The sequence below is a fragment of the Oryza sativa genome, chromosome 12, assembly GCF_034140825.1.
Source record: "Oryza sativa Japonica Group chromosome 12, ASM3414082v1".
NCBI lineage: Eukaryota > Viridiplantae > Streptophyta > Magnoliopsida > Poales > Poaceae > Oryza > Oryza sativa.
Window position 1 is genome coordinate 17,095,402 of NC_089046.1, and position 18,038 is coordinate 17,113,439.

The 18,038-nt window shown below is 41.9% G+C and overlaps 1 protein-coding gene and 1 pseudogene across 1 annotated transcript; both read left to right on the forward strand.

Moving 5' to 3' along the window:
• Positions 1–4,292: 4,292 nt before the first annotated feature.
• Positions 4,293–7,346, forward strand: LOC136354566 (uncharacterized; annotated as a pseudogene).
• Positions 7,347–12,941: 5,595 nt separating this feature from the next.
• On the forward strand, positions 12,942–14,870 carry LOC136354734 (AAA-ATPase At3g28580-like). Its single transcript, XM_066306341.1, has one exon. The coding sequence runs from the start codon at positions 13,052–13,054 to the stop codon at positions 14,582–14,584; it is 1,533 nt and encodes a 510-aa protein (XP_066162438.1). The 5' UTR covers positions 12,942–13,051; the 3' UTR covers positions 14,585–14,870.
• The last annotated feature ends 3,168 nt before the right edge of the window (positions 14,871–18,038 follow it).

The following is an 18,038-nucleotide window of genomic DNA, read 5'->3' on the forward strand; positions in this document are numbered from 1 at the left end:
ATGTAATGGACGGATTTCGAAATTTGAACAAAAATTTTAAAATTTGAGTTGAAATATTTGAATTTTGATTTATGAAAGTTTTCAATTTGAGATGAAAATTTTGAATTTTGAGTTGTAAGTTTAAATTTCGATATAAAAGTTTTTAGTTTTGAGGTGAAAATTTTGAACTGTGGGTTGAATGCTTTTCAAATTTGAGATGAAAGTGTTTAATTCCAATTGAAAGCTTTCAGTATTTGAGTTGAACGTTTTTAAAGTCGAGCTGAAAGTTGTCAAAACTTGACTTAAAAGTTTTCAAAATTCAAGTTGAAAGTTTTCAGAATTTTAGTAAAAAATAAAAAAAATGTTATCTGAAACATTTATCTTGATTGACCTGATTATAGGAACTAATTACGTATAAAAGTTAGGCTAATCTCGTTTTTTCTGAGTCTTGCTCAAATTCGCAGATTCGCTGCGTAAAAGGAAAGGAAAACGCGTCTATTGTATAGGCCGAAAAACGCCCGCCACTTAATTACCTCCTGACGTGTCTGTGCTAATTACTCCCTCCGTCTCATTATAAGTGAAGCAAGTTTCCATGCCCAACGTGTAACCGTCCATATTATTTAAAAAAATTATGAAAAAAATTGAAAAGTTAAGTCACTCATAAAGTACTATTTATATTTTATCATCTAATAACAATAAAAATATTTTAAATAAGACGGATAATTAAAGTTAGACAATTAAACCTACAACAACGCTTATTATGGGCGGAGGGAGTAGGATTCTTGTCGTTTCTTCTGCTCGTCTTTTTCCATGTGGCTGGATAGGAACATGATGGTGAGCTCGACTTATTCAAATCAAGAACCACGAATCTACCTAATGCGTGATTAATGACGAGAGGGACAGGAGTGGACGACGCTGGTCGGCTGGTGGCAACTTTCCTTTTTCTTTGGAACGCTGAAGGCACTAATGAATAATGATCTCGAGGTGAAACAAAGGAAGCTTCCTGGTCCAGTGAGAACACAGGGTCCTGAACAAAGGGAACAAAGGAGCGGATGCATGCGTTAAGAGCATGAACAATACCAGACTATTAGGCCATTCCCAACCCAACAAGCTGCCACCTAGGATAAAAAATAATATAACAAGTGAATAAATAAGAAAAGATGCATGAGACATGGTTTCTACACAACATTCAAAATATCATGTGAGATAAGTAGCACTAAATTTTAGTATAGAATAGTGGTGCTTGCATTGGAAGAGTAGTGTCTAGTACTAATTTCCTAATGATGTGGAGTTTATAGAAACTGTCTAGTGTCTTGGGTTGGGAATGGCCTAAGTCAGCTACAAGCATATGTGAAGGAGATAAAGAGAGGAGAGAGAAAAAAAATAGGCTATAGTATGAACTTCAAGACATAATATGCGTATGACATATGGGATTACTTATTAATGATGTAGTATATATTTATAGTTAAATATTGCATGAATTAACTATTGGACTAACTATAGATTAATTAGAGCTAACAGTTGACTATACCATTAAACTTGCTCTAATTGGACTGGAACTAGAATATATATATACACTTACTAGAAAAAGGGTGATATGAAAAAAAGTCCAATCATATTCAAATACTAAAAAAAATACCCTCATACCTTTGTGTTTGTAGGAGTGGGGTTTTCCTACTTAAATACTCTCTCCGTTTAAAAATGCAAGGCCTATAATTTTTCTACAGTCTTTAATGTAAAACCATTTAAAATTGTAATGCCTATATATTTTTTTCTACATTCTTCAGCTTAAAACTTTAAGGGGACTATTAAAAATCTACGACAAGTTTTTTTGGAACCTTTAAAATTTACTATAATATAGTATAGTTATAATATAATTTTACCATAACTATAATATAACTTATATAAAGTATTAAAAAATATATGCAACTTTTTATACTAAATTATATAGATGTTATAGTGAGTTATAATTTGTTTAACTATTTGTAATATCACGTTGTAACTATACTATAATTTAACTTATATGTAATATAGTACAAACCTTCCCGTAGCATCATAGGGTTGAAAATTTAAAAGCTAGGGAAGAAAACACAATTCCACAAGTTCTCTATGAAATCCAAACTTTAATTATTAGCGAAACATTACAAATGTTGGTTCTTTAAGCTATATCCCTTTCTTTACTTCATGCATTGTGGCACACGAGAAGTAATGGGATGGCTTAGCTACCTCTTTTTTTTTTTTCATACAGACTTTGTGTACTAGGTGACTCCCCATGCTTGGCTAGGTAATTACAAAGCAATTCTCAATATATTTTTTTCGATAATCAAGCTATGAGTAAAAAGGAAAAAAAATAAAACATCGGAGTTTATCATGAAAATACAAATGATATCCACGCTTTAATGTAAAACATATTGATAAGTATATATATTAAATATTATAAAGATGATAGATAGATTTGGTAAAATATTATGCGAATGATGTGAGAGGTGACGTTGTATATGCTTGCATGTTGATTTGTAGAATCTATACCTCTATATATCTATACTAATTGAGCACTTTCTACTAGCTCCCACGTTAACCAGAAAAATATAACCGTTAGATAAATAAGTGGTTTAATCAGGACCGTAGATTGTATGTTATGCTTTTACATTGTGTAGTGGTCGTGGGCTCTTTCAAAAAGCACATCTAATCTAATCTCCAGCCAAAGCGTCCGGGAGAGGCAGAACTAATCTCCAAGCGCACGTACGTATCACGAGAAGAAGAGATGGGAACGCAAGGAGAGGAATTCGCTGGAGGCAGCCACGAGCAGTACTTCTTCGCCAATGACGGGTGTCGCTCGAGCCATCAATTTAAGCTCCATTGACTCAGACCCTGACCAAAATTGATTTTTATCTGAACCAACATCAATCAGGACTCCTTCAGGTAAGGCGGTACGTATACGGTACACACAAATTCCATGCAGGGCGATGCATGAAAGTAGCAATTCTGATGTTAATGACTGCAGGCGCAGGTTGCAGATTGATCTCCGCAGAGGAGCCGCTGTATGCTGGGGGCGGTTGAATGCAAAGGAATTACGATGAGAAGTTTTTTTCAATCCGCTTACATATATGCTGATAAAACGTTAATAGCAATGGTATCACCAGGAACAGCGCAAGGTTGTAAATCAACTACAGGGCAAGGAGTACAAGGTGATATAAATAACCTGGCAAAATAGGCAAAAAATACCTGATGGTACTGTATTCCAAAATCAACGAAAAAAAGGTGCATGTATTGACGTTTGCTCCTGTTCGACCTCCACTAGCTCCTTTACACAATAAATTTCATCAATATTATAAATCCGCGATTCATTATTTTTGCACTTCACTATTTTGTAGATTTAATTAATATATGCAACGCATGCTTTTGTTAAAGAAATATTTTGTTCGCAAAAAAAAATAAAGAAATATTTTCTTATTCCACAGTGTCAAAACAATTATGAAATTTAATCTACTGTTTTCTAGAATAATATTTGAAAATTAGAATTAACACTTATACTGATTCGGCTCTCGAAGAAAACTCCCATGTTAACTAGAAATATAACCGTTGATTGGGTAAATCATATGATCGTAATGTATTGTGAATAGTATTGAAAATTCATATTAAATAAGAAATAACATTGCGAATACTATGGACACCTTATTATCTTTTAAGTTTTAATAATTCCATAATGCAGATTAATAAATATTGAGTGTATCCATCATAGATTTTATGTTTCATATTTTATTAAAATAATATTTTTAATTTCGAAATTAGTAATTACCAAGTATTATTTTATTCTAAGAAATTATTTTCTAAAATATAACTAACACATTCATCACATGATTAAAATTTTATTATTTATAATATGAATATTAATAGAGTATGCAACGCATGGGTTGGGAGAAAATGGACATTATGCCACTCTCAAGAGTGGGTTTCGCTGTAATGCCACTCCGCAAAGTTGCTTCGCTAAAATGCCATCGCCAAGGAGTGCCAACCCGCTGCTTCGCTGATTCTCCATCTTCGCCGGATTAACGCACAAAATCGGCTGTGTTGTGACCAATGTGCCCCTGGCTCAGAAATTAGGTTACTGAGGCAAGAGAAGGGGATCGAGATGCAGTCACTCCTCCCCTCTCATCGTTGGCTCTAGCTCATGGTGGCGCCCTAGATCGATCTCGTCGCCATCGCCATTCCACCCGCTGCCGCCTCCGCCGCCGCCGTAGTCCCCCTCCCCCCTTGCCTTCACCCCTTCTTGTTGACGCCGAGGGCAGCCTCCGGATGCCGTCGTCACCGACATGAGGTAGAAACACGGTGGAATCGATGGATTGTACCTGGCATGAGCTAGTCGTGGGGTAAGAATTTGCTTGCCTCCATGCTTTCATTTGTCAGCTTGATTTTTCATTTACTTTGATTGCCGACTGCTGCGAATCCGTTAGATATTGCTGTAACAATCGCTACTATTTTTTTTCTTCAGGCTCAAGGAGGAGCCTGCCCTTAGTTTAGCTGTGGTCGAACTCGAAATTGACCATGCTATTAAATCTGTTTATATTGTTGCGCCGGATGGGATAGTGGAGCCAGTTCCAGTTCAAGTTCCAGCTGGTGGTTTTGCCCCAGCTAGTTCCGATATCGATTGGGATAGCCTAGAGATTCTTGCTCGAAATGATGATGAAGGGAGACTATATCGTTGGGGAAGATAAATTCTACGAGCTATTGGGTTTGAGGGCTGAAGATGAGGTTGCAGATGAGGCTAGACAAGCTGCTGCTCGAGGTGGAGGTCCTGATGTTGCTGGTGCTGCTGCAGGTGGTGTTGGCGGTGCTGCAGCAGCTGCTGCTGCTCCTGGTGCTTCTCCTGTTGCTGATGAGGATGATATAACTGGGGCAGCAATTCCTGTCGATGATCAAGTACCAGGGGAGAGGGTCATGGCCTATGACCCCAATAATTCTTGCATGAAGGCTGGCACAGTGTACCCTAACATGAAGGAATTTAGATTGGCAATGAGACAGTTTGCTATAAATGCTGAGTTTGAGTTGAAGTTGGTGAAAACTGACCCTGAAAGATACATAGGTGGTTGCAAAGTTGAAGGTTGCCCTTGGCATATAGTGGGGCATAAACAACCTAACCAGAAGACAGTGATGGCATTTAATTTCAGTGATTTTTGTTTGATTTTGGCATAATGGTTGCAGAATTGATGGATTCTTGCATTTAATTTGTAGGTGACTGTGTTACAAGACTTGCATACATGCACTTCTAGCAGCAGAAGAAAGACTACCACACCAACAGCTAAATGGGTGGCAAGTAACGCAATTCCTATTCTTAAAAAGAATCCAGGTATGGGCCCTAAAGCCTTGTAGACCCAACTAATGGAAGATCACGAGTGCACAATTAACTATGACACTATATGTAGAGGTAGAGAAAAGGCTATGGTTGAGCTATATGGGACATGGGAAGAAAGTTTTCACATGCTTTATAGATGGAGGGCAGAGGTTCTAAGAACTTCACTAGGGAGTGTGATAGAGATAGACACTGTAGAGGTTGGTGGGAAAGTATTTTTTCATAGGTTTTTCTATGCTTTGAGGCCCTGCATAGACGGTTTCCTATAGGAATGTAGGCCATATATTAGTATAGATTCCGTTGCTTTGAATGGAAGATGGAATGGTCATTTGGCTGCTGCCACTTCTGTTGATGGGCATCACTGGATGTATCCTTTAGCTTTTGGGTCCATTAATGCTGAAACTTAGGATAATTGGGAGTGGTTCATGAGACAACTTCATAAGGCTATAGGAGATGTGAATCCATTAGCTATTTGTACTGATGCATGTAAAGGCTTAGAAAAGGTTGTACATACTGTGTTTGAGCATGCTGAGCAGAGGGAATGCTTCTGGCATTTGATGAAGAACTTTGTGAAGAGATTTGGTGGTGATGTGCACTCACACATATACCCAGCAGCAAGGGCATACAGGAAAGAGATTTGGCAAAGTCACACAAAAGAAGTTATTGAAGCTTGTAGTGATGTTCTTCCTTGGCTTGAAGCCTATCATCCATTGAAGTGGATGAGGAGTGGTTTCAATCCAGCAATAAAGTGTGACTATATTACTAACAATCTGGCGGAGAGTTTCAACAATTGGATCAAGGATTATAAGACATTGCCAATATGTGACCTTGCAGACAAGACAGAGTGTTGGTTATGGTATTGTGGAACAAGAGGAGAAGAATTGCAGAGAAGATGACTGGGAACATCTTGCCTGCTGTAACACAGAAGCTTAAGGCAAGAACTAGGGGTTTGGGTCACCTCTCAGTAGTGAAATCTGATAGCTTCTGTGCAGAGATTGTTGACAACAGCACCACCCATGAGAAACATGTTGTGAAGGCTTACAATCAGTACTGCTCATGTGAGGAGTGGCAGCACACTGGAAAGCCCTGTCAGCATGCATTGGCTTTGATAACCTCTCAACAAAATAGGGATGTCAACATTGAGGACTTTGTGAATCCCTATTTTTCAGTTGAGCTGTTCAGGAAGGCTTATAGGAGAATTATAGAGCCATTGGGTGACAAGTCTTACTGGCCACAGGTTGAATTGCCATGGGTGTTGGGTGCACCTTTGCCAAAGAAGACAAATGGAAGATACATAAAGCTTAGGATCAAAAGTTGCCTGGAGGGTGGTGGCAAGTCTAAAGCCAAAACTACTCCAACTGATAATGACTCAGGGAAGAGGGTGCTGGTAAGGGGCAAGAGAAGATGCAAGGGATGTGGGGAATTTGGTCATGTTCAAACAAGCTACAAGTGTTCCCTTAATGGAATCAAAAAAAGGCTAGTGTACTAATACCAATTTTTTTTGTCTGGAGTACAGTTTCATAACTGTAATGCATTATTTTGTATTGTAATTTGCTGGAAGAGGAAGCCAAGGAGGAACACTACAAAATATGGGAACACTTCTGACATTCCTAGTCCCAAAAGACCAACAGTGCAGACAATACTTGAAGAAAGTCTAGGAAGAATTACAAGAAGGTAATCATCTAAAATACATTCACATTACTTTAGATTTTGTCCTATTTCGGTCTATTCACTCATTTGTTCAAATACCATGGCTTACAGCCGGCTAGCATCATTGATGAAGGGAGGAGCTCAGAACATTCCAGCTTCTAATTCACAGCCAGCTGACATTCCATCTTCAAGCTCTCAGCCTGCTGACATTAGGGCTTCAAGCTCTCAACCTACTGCTGACATTGGGGCTTCAAGCTCTCAGCCTGCTGCTTCAAGCTCTCAGGCTACAAGCAATGCAGCACCAAGCTGGCAACCCAGAATGTCTCCTAGAAAGAAGCTCACACCAAAGAAGAAACTTAAAACCTGAACTTAGTTTTAGTCTGGTCGAATTAGCCTAAAAACTTCATCTATTAGGCCATTTTGCTCCATGAGGAGTCCAATGTAATATATTTGAACCTAAGTGCTATGTGTGAACCTAAATTGTGATGTGGACAAATGCTTATGCCATGTTTTGTATGAAACTATGGATGCTTGATTATGTGGTGCACTGCTGCACCGCTATTGTCTGAAATTATGGATGCCTTCACTATTGTCTGAAATTATGTATGCGTTTACTGAATTTATGTGCCATTGTCTGAAAATATGGATGCTTATGCTGAAATTATGGATGCTATTGTCTGGAATTATGTGTTGCAGGACTATTTCCTACAAAACAACTTCTTGCACTTGTGCTGAACTGATGTTTCATGGAGATCTGTCACCTGTGCATAAAACATGCCAAAATTACTCATCTCAAATGGAAATGCCCAAATTTTTGTAATTGCACAACAATCGAAAATAACATAATACCATTCCTGATATTTCAGCAAGCAAGCAGGACAATCAAAAGATGCCATTCATTAGTCTAAATAGATACATTGCAATGCTTACATTCCTTGTACTAATTCTAGGGAAGCCAGTTCACTTGAAAATCATCACAAGCACGCCAATAAAACAAAGAACTAGCAGGCCTATGTTGATCATCACTAAAACTTGAATCCAATTTATCAACTTATCCATCTTTCCATCATCAACCGACCTCAGCTTCATCTCTACAGGAGCAGCAACCATATGCTCCAATGCAACATCACTGGGAGCTTCATCAACTGCATGTAGACTCAATCCTTCAACCATCTTCTTGTAACATTCGATCCACTTGAAAAACTTGCAAGAATTTGGCACCTAGTAACAAATGCACATTAGTAACAAAGACCAAAAGACACCAAATGCAACAAATGGAATACTCACATCTTGTTCGTTTTCCTCACATTTGAAGAAAACCTTTCCACCATGCCTCATCGATCTGCACTCGACTCCTGCAGCGCCACACCTAGGGCAACGAACGAGAGGGAGGCCGGCCGCTAAATCCTACAGGCAGCCGAGCATGATATGAGCTACCTTGCGACATTCCCAAATCATCGCTTCCGGCGGCAAGTCTTCGCTGCATGATGACGACGGCTTCCGGCGGCTGCTCTCGGTGTCGGCCAAGCGCCCCTTGTTTCAAAGAGAGGAGGACGGGTTATTCACATTTAATTTGATGGTCAGAGGCGAATTGAAAGCTAAGCTGTGGTAATTAAGACCCCCGGGGGAAAATAGGGATGTCTCCTACGTTACCCATAATATGTAGAAGTATCGACGTAATTTCATAGAGTCATTCGATATGAATGCTACATGAAGAACATAAGCCAGATGATGGAACGCGGAGACCTAGGATGTAGAAGATCATAACATGAGCGATTCGGCAGATTTGGATTCCTTTCCTATATATCCACTTATGTGGTACTTCATCATACGATTCATATAAGATCTATCTGTCTAGAGATCATCATATACATCTAGAAAGCCGTATGCTTTGGAAGAAGCTTGTACAGTTTGGGAAGGGGTTTTTTGAGAGAAAAGAAGAATCTACTTCAACCGATATGCCCTTAGGCACGGCCATACATAACATAGAAATCACACGTGGAAGGGGTGGGCAATTAGCTAGAGCAGCAGGTGCTGTAGCGAAACTGATTGCAAAAGAAGGTAAATCGGCCACTTTAAGATTACCATCTGGGGAGGTCCGTTTGGTATCCCAAAATTGCTTGGCAACAGTCGGAGGGAGGGAGGAGGAGGGCATCGGCAACGCGGATTTACCGCCGCCGCCGCAGAATGGTCACCGCCACCGCCGCCTGCAGCCCTCTCAATCCCCTTCTCTTGTCTCAGTGACCTAATTTCTGAGCCAGGGGCACATTGGTCACAACACAGCCGATTTTGTGCGTTAATCCGGCGAAGATGGAGAATCAGCGAAGCAGCGGGTTGGCACTCCTTGGCGATGGCATTTTAGCGAAGCAACTTTGTGGAGTGGCATTACAGCGAAACCCACTCTTGAGAGTGGCATAATGTCCATTTTCTCATGGGTTGGCATACTAATTGGTATGGAGGCCTTATTCAAATAAATCTAAATTCACTAACTCCTTGCCTTTGTTTTATATTATCACCATGCATGTGTAAATTGTGCTACTATTTTATTTCGGGGTTTTTACAGCTGAAAGTAACTTCGATAAATACTATGGAACATATTATCTTTTTTCAGGTATGCTATCGAGACTTCTTAGTTAATTTGTTTATGCTTTGCACAAGTCAAACATAGATTTATCACACAAGATTTCAGGTAAGTTCAACTATTAGATAATATAACAGTTGCTTCAACAAAAAACATTTTACTGAATCTATATATAATTTTTAAGGGTGATCTATATCTACAGTGTTTGAGAAATAGATTATATTTATTATAACGTGCTTTATATTTCTTATTCATTCCTCCCCTTTTATAACCGTGATATTCTTTTTGATGATATTGATACTATATTTACATACATCCATGAGTAAAGATCATGTAATACAAAGGATAATAATGCTGACGATGCTCATTGACCGAGATATTTCACACTTTCAGTTTAAGATTTCCATATTTCTAATATAGGTGAAAAATAATATGTTATAAATTAAATAGCCCGTGTGAATGCACAGGACCGGCACAAAATACAGCTGTATGCTTATTAATTCCAATTTTGGAATTACATCATGGCGAGTTGTAAAAAGTTGAAAAAAATGAAATTATGAAAAAAAATATATATTTGAGACTGTAAACTAAGATGGATATCTATATAATTTTGAATGAAATAAGAGAAACTTATTATGGATTCTGTTATAATAATTGAGACAGCATGCAGTACACCAGTTCATTGAGTTTTTTTGAATTGAATTCATGAAAATAATTACCAATTTGGATATCTATGATTGAGCCTGCAAACTAAGGTACCTTGGTATATTAGCTCTAAAATTATGATTCTCATAAATTTTGAATTACAAATTATGAAATTATATCATATTTATTTTCCTGTGCTAACTATGCACTTTGAGGTAGTATGCATGTTAATCAAATTGCTCCAACCATGCTTTAATAATAACCCGTGCAACGCACGGGTTGACGACTAGTCTATCTATCTATTATATACTAAAAGTCCATTAATCTTCCTACAAACGCTCTTAAGCCACCAGTTGGCGCTCTAATAAATTAGAGAAATCAAAGAAATTCTGAGAAAAAAGAAAAGCATCTATCCGTTGATTTTAAAATAGTGGGTCCACTATTAGAAACCGTCAGATTAACTATATTGATCTTAAAACGTACAATTCCACACCATCCGTAGGTACGTACGTACGTACGGTTCCATCTCCCTCCCTCCTTTTTCTTTTCATATATATATAATCGAGATAACAGTTAATATAGTTAAATTTTATATAATCATAACTTATATGATTATATTATGATATATCTCTTCCAAAATAAAGTTTACACCACTATATTTTTACCCATTAAATAAAGGTATACGTGAACCCTTTATGTGGAGCATTATTTTCAAATAATACACTATTTAAATAAAGTTTATAAAGTTTATATCGTTACATTCTGTACGCATTAAACTAACAAAGAAATATATTAACTAATTTATACTTAAACGTGCTATTTTAGACTTTTTAATAAAGGCCGGATTAATTTTACGAGTCTTTACAATTATTTGTACCATAAATTATATATCTATTTTTATTTTTCAAATAAATATATAATTTTAATATCTATATTAGATTTATTGCGTTCTAGACCTACATCCATCTTGAGTGCTCCACTAAATAAAAGAAAATATTAAAATTTGTCATTGAAAATCAAAATATGCTAGCTTATTTTTTAATGAAACTGTTAAACCCATTAAAAGTACATTATTAGACATCTAATGACTTTCTACCAACTTAATTAATTTCTTCATAAAAAAACTTTATTAATTCCTCAAAACATACACCTGGGGGCTATTTACATATACGAATTGATCTTGATGCTTTTGTAAATAAATGATATTTTAAATTTAAAAGATAAATAAACGATCTTAAAATGATCATAGCATCTAAATCATACATATGATTGCTCCTAGCACTCCTAAACACTTCTAAGTCGCTATGTGGCATTCTATTAATTACAAAAACACTCATATAATCGACCATCGGTTTCCACTTCAACCGATGGACCCAATTTTTATACCATCATATCTATCTTTTCGGAAAAAACAAATTCTATCAGAATCTCTGTCTGGCTCACTGCATAACATGCATGTGTGCGCTCCTATACCTTTTAAACCGGTAGAACCATTGTTTCTAACAAGTGTTTATTCATGGTACATGACATTTTAAAAATATTACTGTGCAATGATATTTCGACGTTATTGTATTCCTGCTAGGTTGCGTGGAGCCTCTCATTCACTCTACATGAAATGTTCATAGGTAGATCGCCTCTCAAAATATATCAATCATATTAGGCTATATAAACCCGTGCATTTTTTGTGTAGATTAATGTCCCACCCAATTCATCCTTTAACATATTATGATAATATATTATACAATTAAAAAAATAAAAACACCTTAATTTTTATTTTACACTTACTTTTACTTTCGTTGACATGTTTTCTAAAGAAAATAAATCTACCTTTTTTTTAAAATGATGAAGAATATTATAAATAATTACTTATAGATACTACTTATATTTGATATAATATAAATCTAATAGGTTAGAATATTATTAAAGAATTAATTAATGCTGACAAAAATAATGTATGGAGAAATTGTGGCAGATGTTCTCCTGTTAAATGTCGCTTTTATAAATACCTCAAACTTGGCGTACGACGCATGCCCGCGTGAATGCGCGGGCTACCTTCCTAGTTAAATAAATTGGACGTGATATATGATGTTGTATGCTTGCATGAGGTTAAATAAATAATTATTGCTAATGGGTGATGATGTGGCATGGTTATATGGCTATAATTATAACTTTATGAAAATATAGGTTAGATTGTGGCATGATTGCTGATTGCCATGGTTGACCTATATATAGTTGCACGACCAGTGGAGCCCCCTATTATAGAGAGACACGTCCAAACAAAGACCTCGACCTCTTTCCTTCAACGAAGCTTCAACGACGCGCGCGTTCTCACACCTTCTTCCACGCTGAAACGGTGTGGAACTGTGGATCATTAATTTACGCGCTAAATCACCGGTTAGGCCTCGTTTAGATCTAAAAATTTTGGTAAAAAATGTCACATTAAATGTTTAGATATATGTATAGTGTATTAAATGTGGGGGAAAAAATAATTGCACAGTTTACACGTAAATTACGAGATAAATCTTTTGAGTCTAATTACACCATGATTTAACAGTGAACATTTGCTAATGACGGATTAATTAGTTTTAATAAATTTATCACACAGTTTACATGCGAAATCTATAATTTGTTTTGTTATTAGTCTACGTTTAATAATTCAAATACGTGTCCGTATACTTCGAGACCTTTACACCCAAGGAACACCCTTATATAAGCTGGGGCCAGAGAAGCGACGATGGAGGGAGAGACATACACATCCACAATCGGCAGCTATTAATTACACAGAGAGCTCCTAGCTTGCCAGCTTGATTAAGCAAAGGAGTGACGTCGTACTGCACTGCGCAGCCATGGCGACTCTGGAGACGTGGGTAGGGTTCGGGTCGGCCATGGCCGGCGTGGGCTTGCTTTGGTCCCGGATGCCGGAGCACGTCCACGAGGAGGCTAGGTACATCATCAGTAGCGTGGTCCCCATGGTTATGTCCTACTTCAACCCCTACGAGCAGATCACCGTGTCCGAGTACGGCGAGGAGCGGTTCCGGCGGAACAAGATGTTCGACGCCGTCTCCACCTACCTGAGGAGCGCGTGCCTGGGCAGCGCAACCAAGCTCAAGGCCAAGCTCGGCAACAACATCGGGGATGACCCGCTTGTGATTCTAGACGAGAACCAGGAGGTCGTCGACTGCTTGGATGGTGCTCGCATGTGGTGGAGGCTGTACCCCAAGGCCTCCAAGAACACAGGGAGCACCATCATCAGCATGTTCCCCGGGGACACGGACGAGCCGCGGTGCTACAGGCTGGTGTTCCACAAGCGCCACCGCCAGCTCGTGCTCAAGACCTACCTGCCCGGCATCATCCGGCGGTGGCGCGAGCTAACCGCCAAGGACCGGCAGAGGCTGCTGTTCACCAACCACTCCAAACAAGGGGAGATCAGCATGTGGACCAGTGTCCCGTACAATCCCCCGTCGACGTTCGACATGCTCGCCATGGACCATGCCAAGAAGGTTGAGATTATGGACGATCTCAGGGCGTTCCAGAAGGGGAAGGAATACCACTCCAAGGTCGGCAAGGCGTGGAAGCGGGGCTACCTTCTGTATGGGCCACCGGGCACTGGCAAGACCACTATGATTGGGGCTATGGCCAATTTCCTCGACTACGACGTCTACGACCTCGACCTAACATCTGTCAAGGATAACGCCGAGCTGCGGAAGCTCTTCCTCGATACGACGGACAAATCCATCATCGTTATCGAGGACATCGACGCCATCGAGGTCGAGCTCACTACCAAGCGCAAGGGCAAGAAGATGGACAACAGCGACGAAGTCGACAACAACCATGTGCTGGTCGAGCTTTCCAACAAGACTGATGATAAAAGCAAAGTGACGCTGTCAGGCCTACTCAGCTTCGTCGATGGGCTGTGGTCGGCGTGCGGCAGCGAGAGGGTGTTCGTGTTCACAACGAACCACGTTGACAGGCTCGACCCGGCGCTGATTCGGCCGGGGAGGATGGACAAGCACATCGAGATGTCCTACTGCCGCCTCGATGCCTTTAAGGTGCTGGCCAAGAGCTACCTGGACATCACCGAGCACTCGCTTTTTGGTGAAATCGGGAGACTGCTCGACGAGACCGACACGACTCCGGCAGATGTTGCCGATAACCTCATGCCGCGGGGTAAGAGGAACGGTGAAATCAGTCGACTGATCGATGAGATCGACGCACCGGCAGACGTGGCCGGTAATCACATGCTACGGTGCAAGAGGAAGAGAGACGCGGACGAGTGCCTGGCAGGTTTAGTGGAAACACTGAAGAAGGCCAAGATGGAATCAGCAACACCTCCTATGGACACAATCGAGGAAGAGGCCAACAAAGAGGAACAAACCTAACACAGAAGAAAGCTAGACAGGGGCTGATACATGATGAGGGCTGCTACTTCTTGGCCTCCTCGGTTTGCGTGTCCTATTTTACCTGACTTCCGTGTAATGGTGCGTACGGGTTTATTAGTCACTTAAGCTAGCATAAGCCATACCATAAAATGGCAAAATATATAAAAATAGTGGTGTATTACGACTTATGTTCTGGATCTATTATTTCACGCTCCATAATTCGTCTGGTCAACCTTGTAAATTCTGATAATTATATGTTTATATATATGTGTGGAGATTATGGATATCCCATATCTACACGGCGACGGTATTTGGGCTGAATACAGGATACCGAATATAGATAGAATATCTTATTTGTATCTCGGGTTTGTTTCTTAACTTGTACATCAAGGAAACACCTTGAGACTTAGTCGGTTACGGCTGTATTTTATCTGTATCTACATATTCCGTTAGGGATATAGATTATCTTTTGTAACACGGACTCCTTCCCATATATAAGGGGGGTCCGGGTGCCTCTAGGGGCGGATGTTGATTTTCTCCAAATCATACAATCAATAATACACTCGGCGGATTCATCCCCGGACAGGAGTAGGGTATTACTTCTTGAATAAGAAGGCCTGAACCTGTATAAATCCTTTGTCTCCAAACCCATACACTTTTCTAGCTTGATAGCCACCCCCTTTTATTATTGCCGAAATCTAGTTTCGACAGTTGGCGCGCCAGGTAGGGGTAGCGTCAAGCTTTTCGCCGATCAGTGCAATGGGTTCCGTCTCCGGCATCGACGACCTCGTCTTCCCACCCGGGCAGACGTTTCGGTTCGGCAGCCTCGACTTCGTCACCAACAACTTCGGCAAGATCTCTCTCCTTGACTCGGGGTCAAACCAGTCGGGAGAGAACCGGATTTCAGTCCCGTTTGGACTCCCAAACGCGGCTAAAAGTTACCCCAAGACCATCTCAATCGAGTCGGCTTCAAACCACTCGGGCGAGATCGCATCTTCTCCAACGACACCAGATCAAGATGATGGGGCTTACCCACCGGTCTTGATGAAGCTCCCCGATGATTTGGCGGCCATCTCCATCACGACAGCGTCTCCATCCCGTAGGCCTAGGCGGAAGTCGGCTTCAACACCGATCTCGCCTAGCTTCAGGGAAGTCGGCGTCATCCTCCAACCACTCGGCACGGTTTCGACGGATCAGCTGGATGGCTACTACAGCTCTCCCACCGTCGACTCGCGCCCCACCGACATCGTGGAATACGACGAGTTCAGCTCTCTCTACAACGACCCGGATCTCGACGACTTCGACGAAAGCCTAGATGACAACTACACCCCTCTCTTCTTCGGCGTCTTCATGGCCAATAACGAGACGGAGGAGCAACGCCAAGCCCGGGAGACCGAAGCACGTCGCGAGACTGAGCGTCGCCGACTGGAGGAGGAGCATCAAGCACAAGAACAAGAACGGCAACGGCGTGAGCAGCAGGAGCGTGAGCGGACCGCGAAGGAGGCTGAGGATCGACGGCAGCGAGCTTTGGAAGCAGGGCGCCGAGCGCGTGATCTCATCGGCCAACAAGATGTTGAAGGAACGCCGGTTTTCCGCACCCCTCAACAGAATGCGGTTGCCGCGATCACCCTCCTCGACACCCTCCTCAAAGAAAACGAGCTCAATCAATCTGATCACGTCGTCAACATCTTGAACCAGACGAAGACCATGATCGCGGCTTCAGTCCCAGTCAACTCCGAAAGCGTCTACACGCCGACTGGCAGCCGAGTTCCCCACTTCCGATCTCATGACTACCGTCATCCAAGCCTCAGCATCACCGGCGCAGGATCCAATCGCAGGAGCAGGGGTCACGACGAGCGGTCCATTCACTCGCCTCCCGATCATCATAGGGAGCGCCGAGTGGAACGGCCTCGCTCACCACCTCGTCGCCGCCCCGTCGATCTTCGCGACACAATCATACAACGCCGAGCAGCTCGAGGCCATCATCATTCGCCGGACCGCCACGACGACGACCTTGACGGAGTAGCAGCCTTCACCGATGACCTGCGTCGAGTGGATTGGCCAGCCGGCTTCAAGCCGACTGGAATAGAGAAGTACGACGGTACCACTAACCCCGAATCGTGGCTTACCGTCTACGGTCTCGCAATCCGCGCAGCAGGAGGAGACAACAAGGCCATGGCGAACTATTTACCAGTGGCTTTAGCAGATTCCGCCCGATCTTGGCTCCATGGATTGCCCCATGGTACAATTGGATCTTGGGCTGAATTACGCGACCACTTCATCGCCAACTTCCAAGGCACCTTCGAGCGTCCCGGCACACAATACGACCTCTACAACGTTATTCAGAAGTCCGGAGAATCCCTTCGAGATTACATCCGGCGATTTTCTGAACAACGTAACAAGATCTCCGACATCACCGACGACGTTATCATCGCCGCATTTACCAAAGGGATTCGCCACGAAGAATTGGTCGGCAAGTTCGGGCGCAAGCCTCCCAGGACAGTCAAGCTCATGTTTGAAAAGGCCAACGAGTACGCCAAAGCTGAAGACGCCGTCACCGCATCAAAGCAGTCGGGTCCCAGTTGGAAGCCAAACAAGGGTACGCCGGCTACGGGAGGAGGTGGAAGTAACAACCATAAGGACCGCAAGCGTAAGCCTGAGGAACTTGTTGCAACCGCCACTCACTCTTCTCGACAGCGTTCGCGCGTCAACACGTTCGACAAGATCATGAACTCCCAATGCCCGCACCATCCTAACTCCAACCACGTGGCCAAAGATTGTTTCGTCTACAAGCAGTTTGCGGAGCAATACACCAAGACTACACGGAAAAACTCCGACGAAGAACAAAGCACGTCGAGGAAGAAGGACGACGGCGACACCCCGGCAGGATTTCAAGACCACCGCAAGGAACTCAACCATATCTTCGGCGGCCCCCTGGCTTATGAGTCTAAAAGGAAGCAAAAGTTGACCGAACGGGAGATCAATGCTGTTCAGCCCGACACGCCCCAATATCTTCGATGGTCAGAGATTGCAATCAAGTTTGACCGCTCGGATCATCCTGACCGAGTGGTCCACCCGGGGCGGTACCCCCTGGTACTAGACCCAGTGGTCCGCAATGTCAAGCTTCGCAGAACCCTCATCGACGGTGGCAGTGCACTCAATATCCTCTTCGCCAAGACCTTGGATGATATGCAGATTCCTCGCTCCGAGCTAAAACCAAGCAATGCGCCTTTTCACGGCGTAATTCCAGGATTATCCGCAACTCCACTCGGCCAGATCACTCTCCCGGTCACCTTTGGCACCCGGGAAAACTTCCGCACAGAGAATATCAGCTTTGAAGTCGCCGATTTCGAGACAGCATACCATGCCATACTCGGACGCCCGGCGTTAGCCAAGTTTATGGCCGTTCCGCACTACACTTACATGATGATGAAGATGCCTGGTCCCCGAGGAG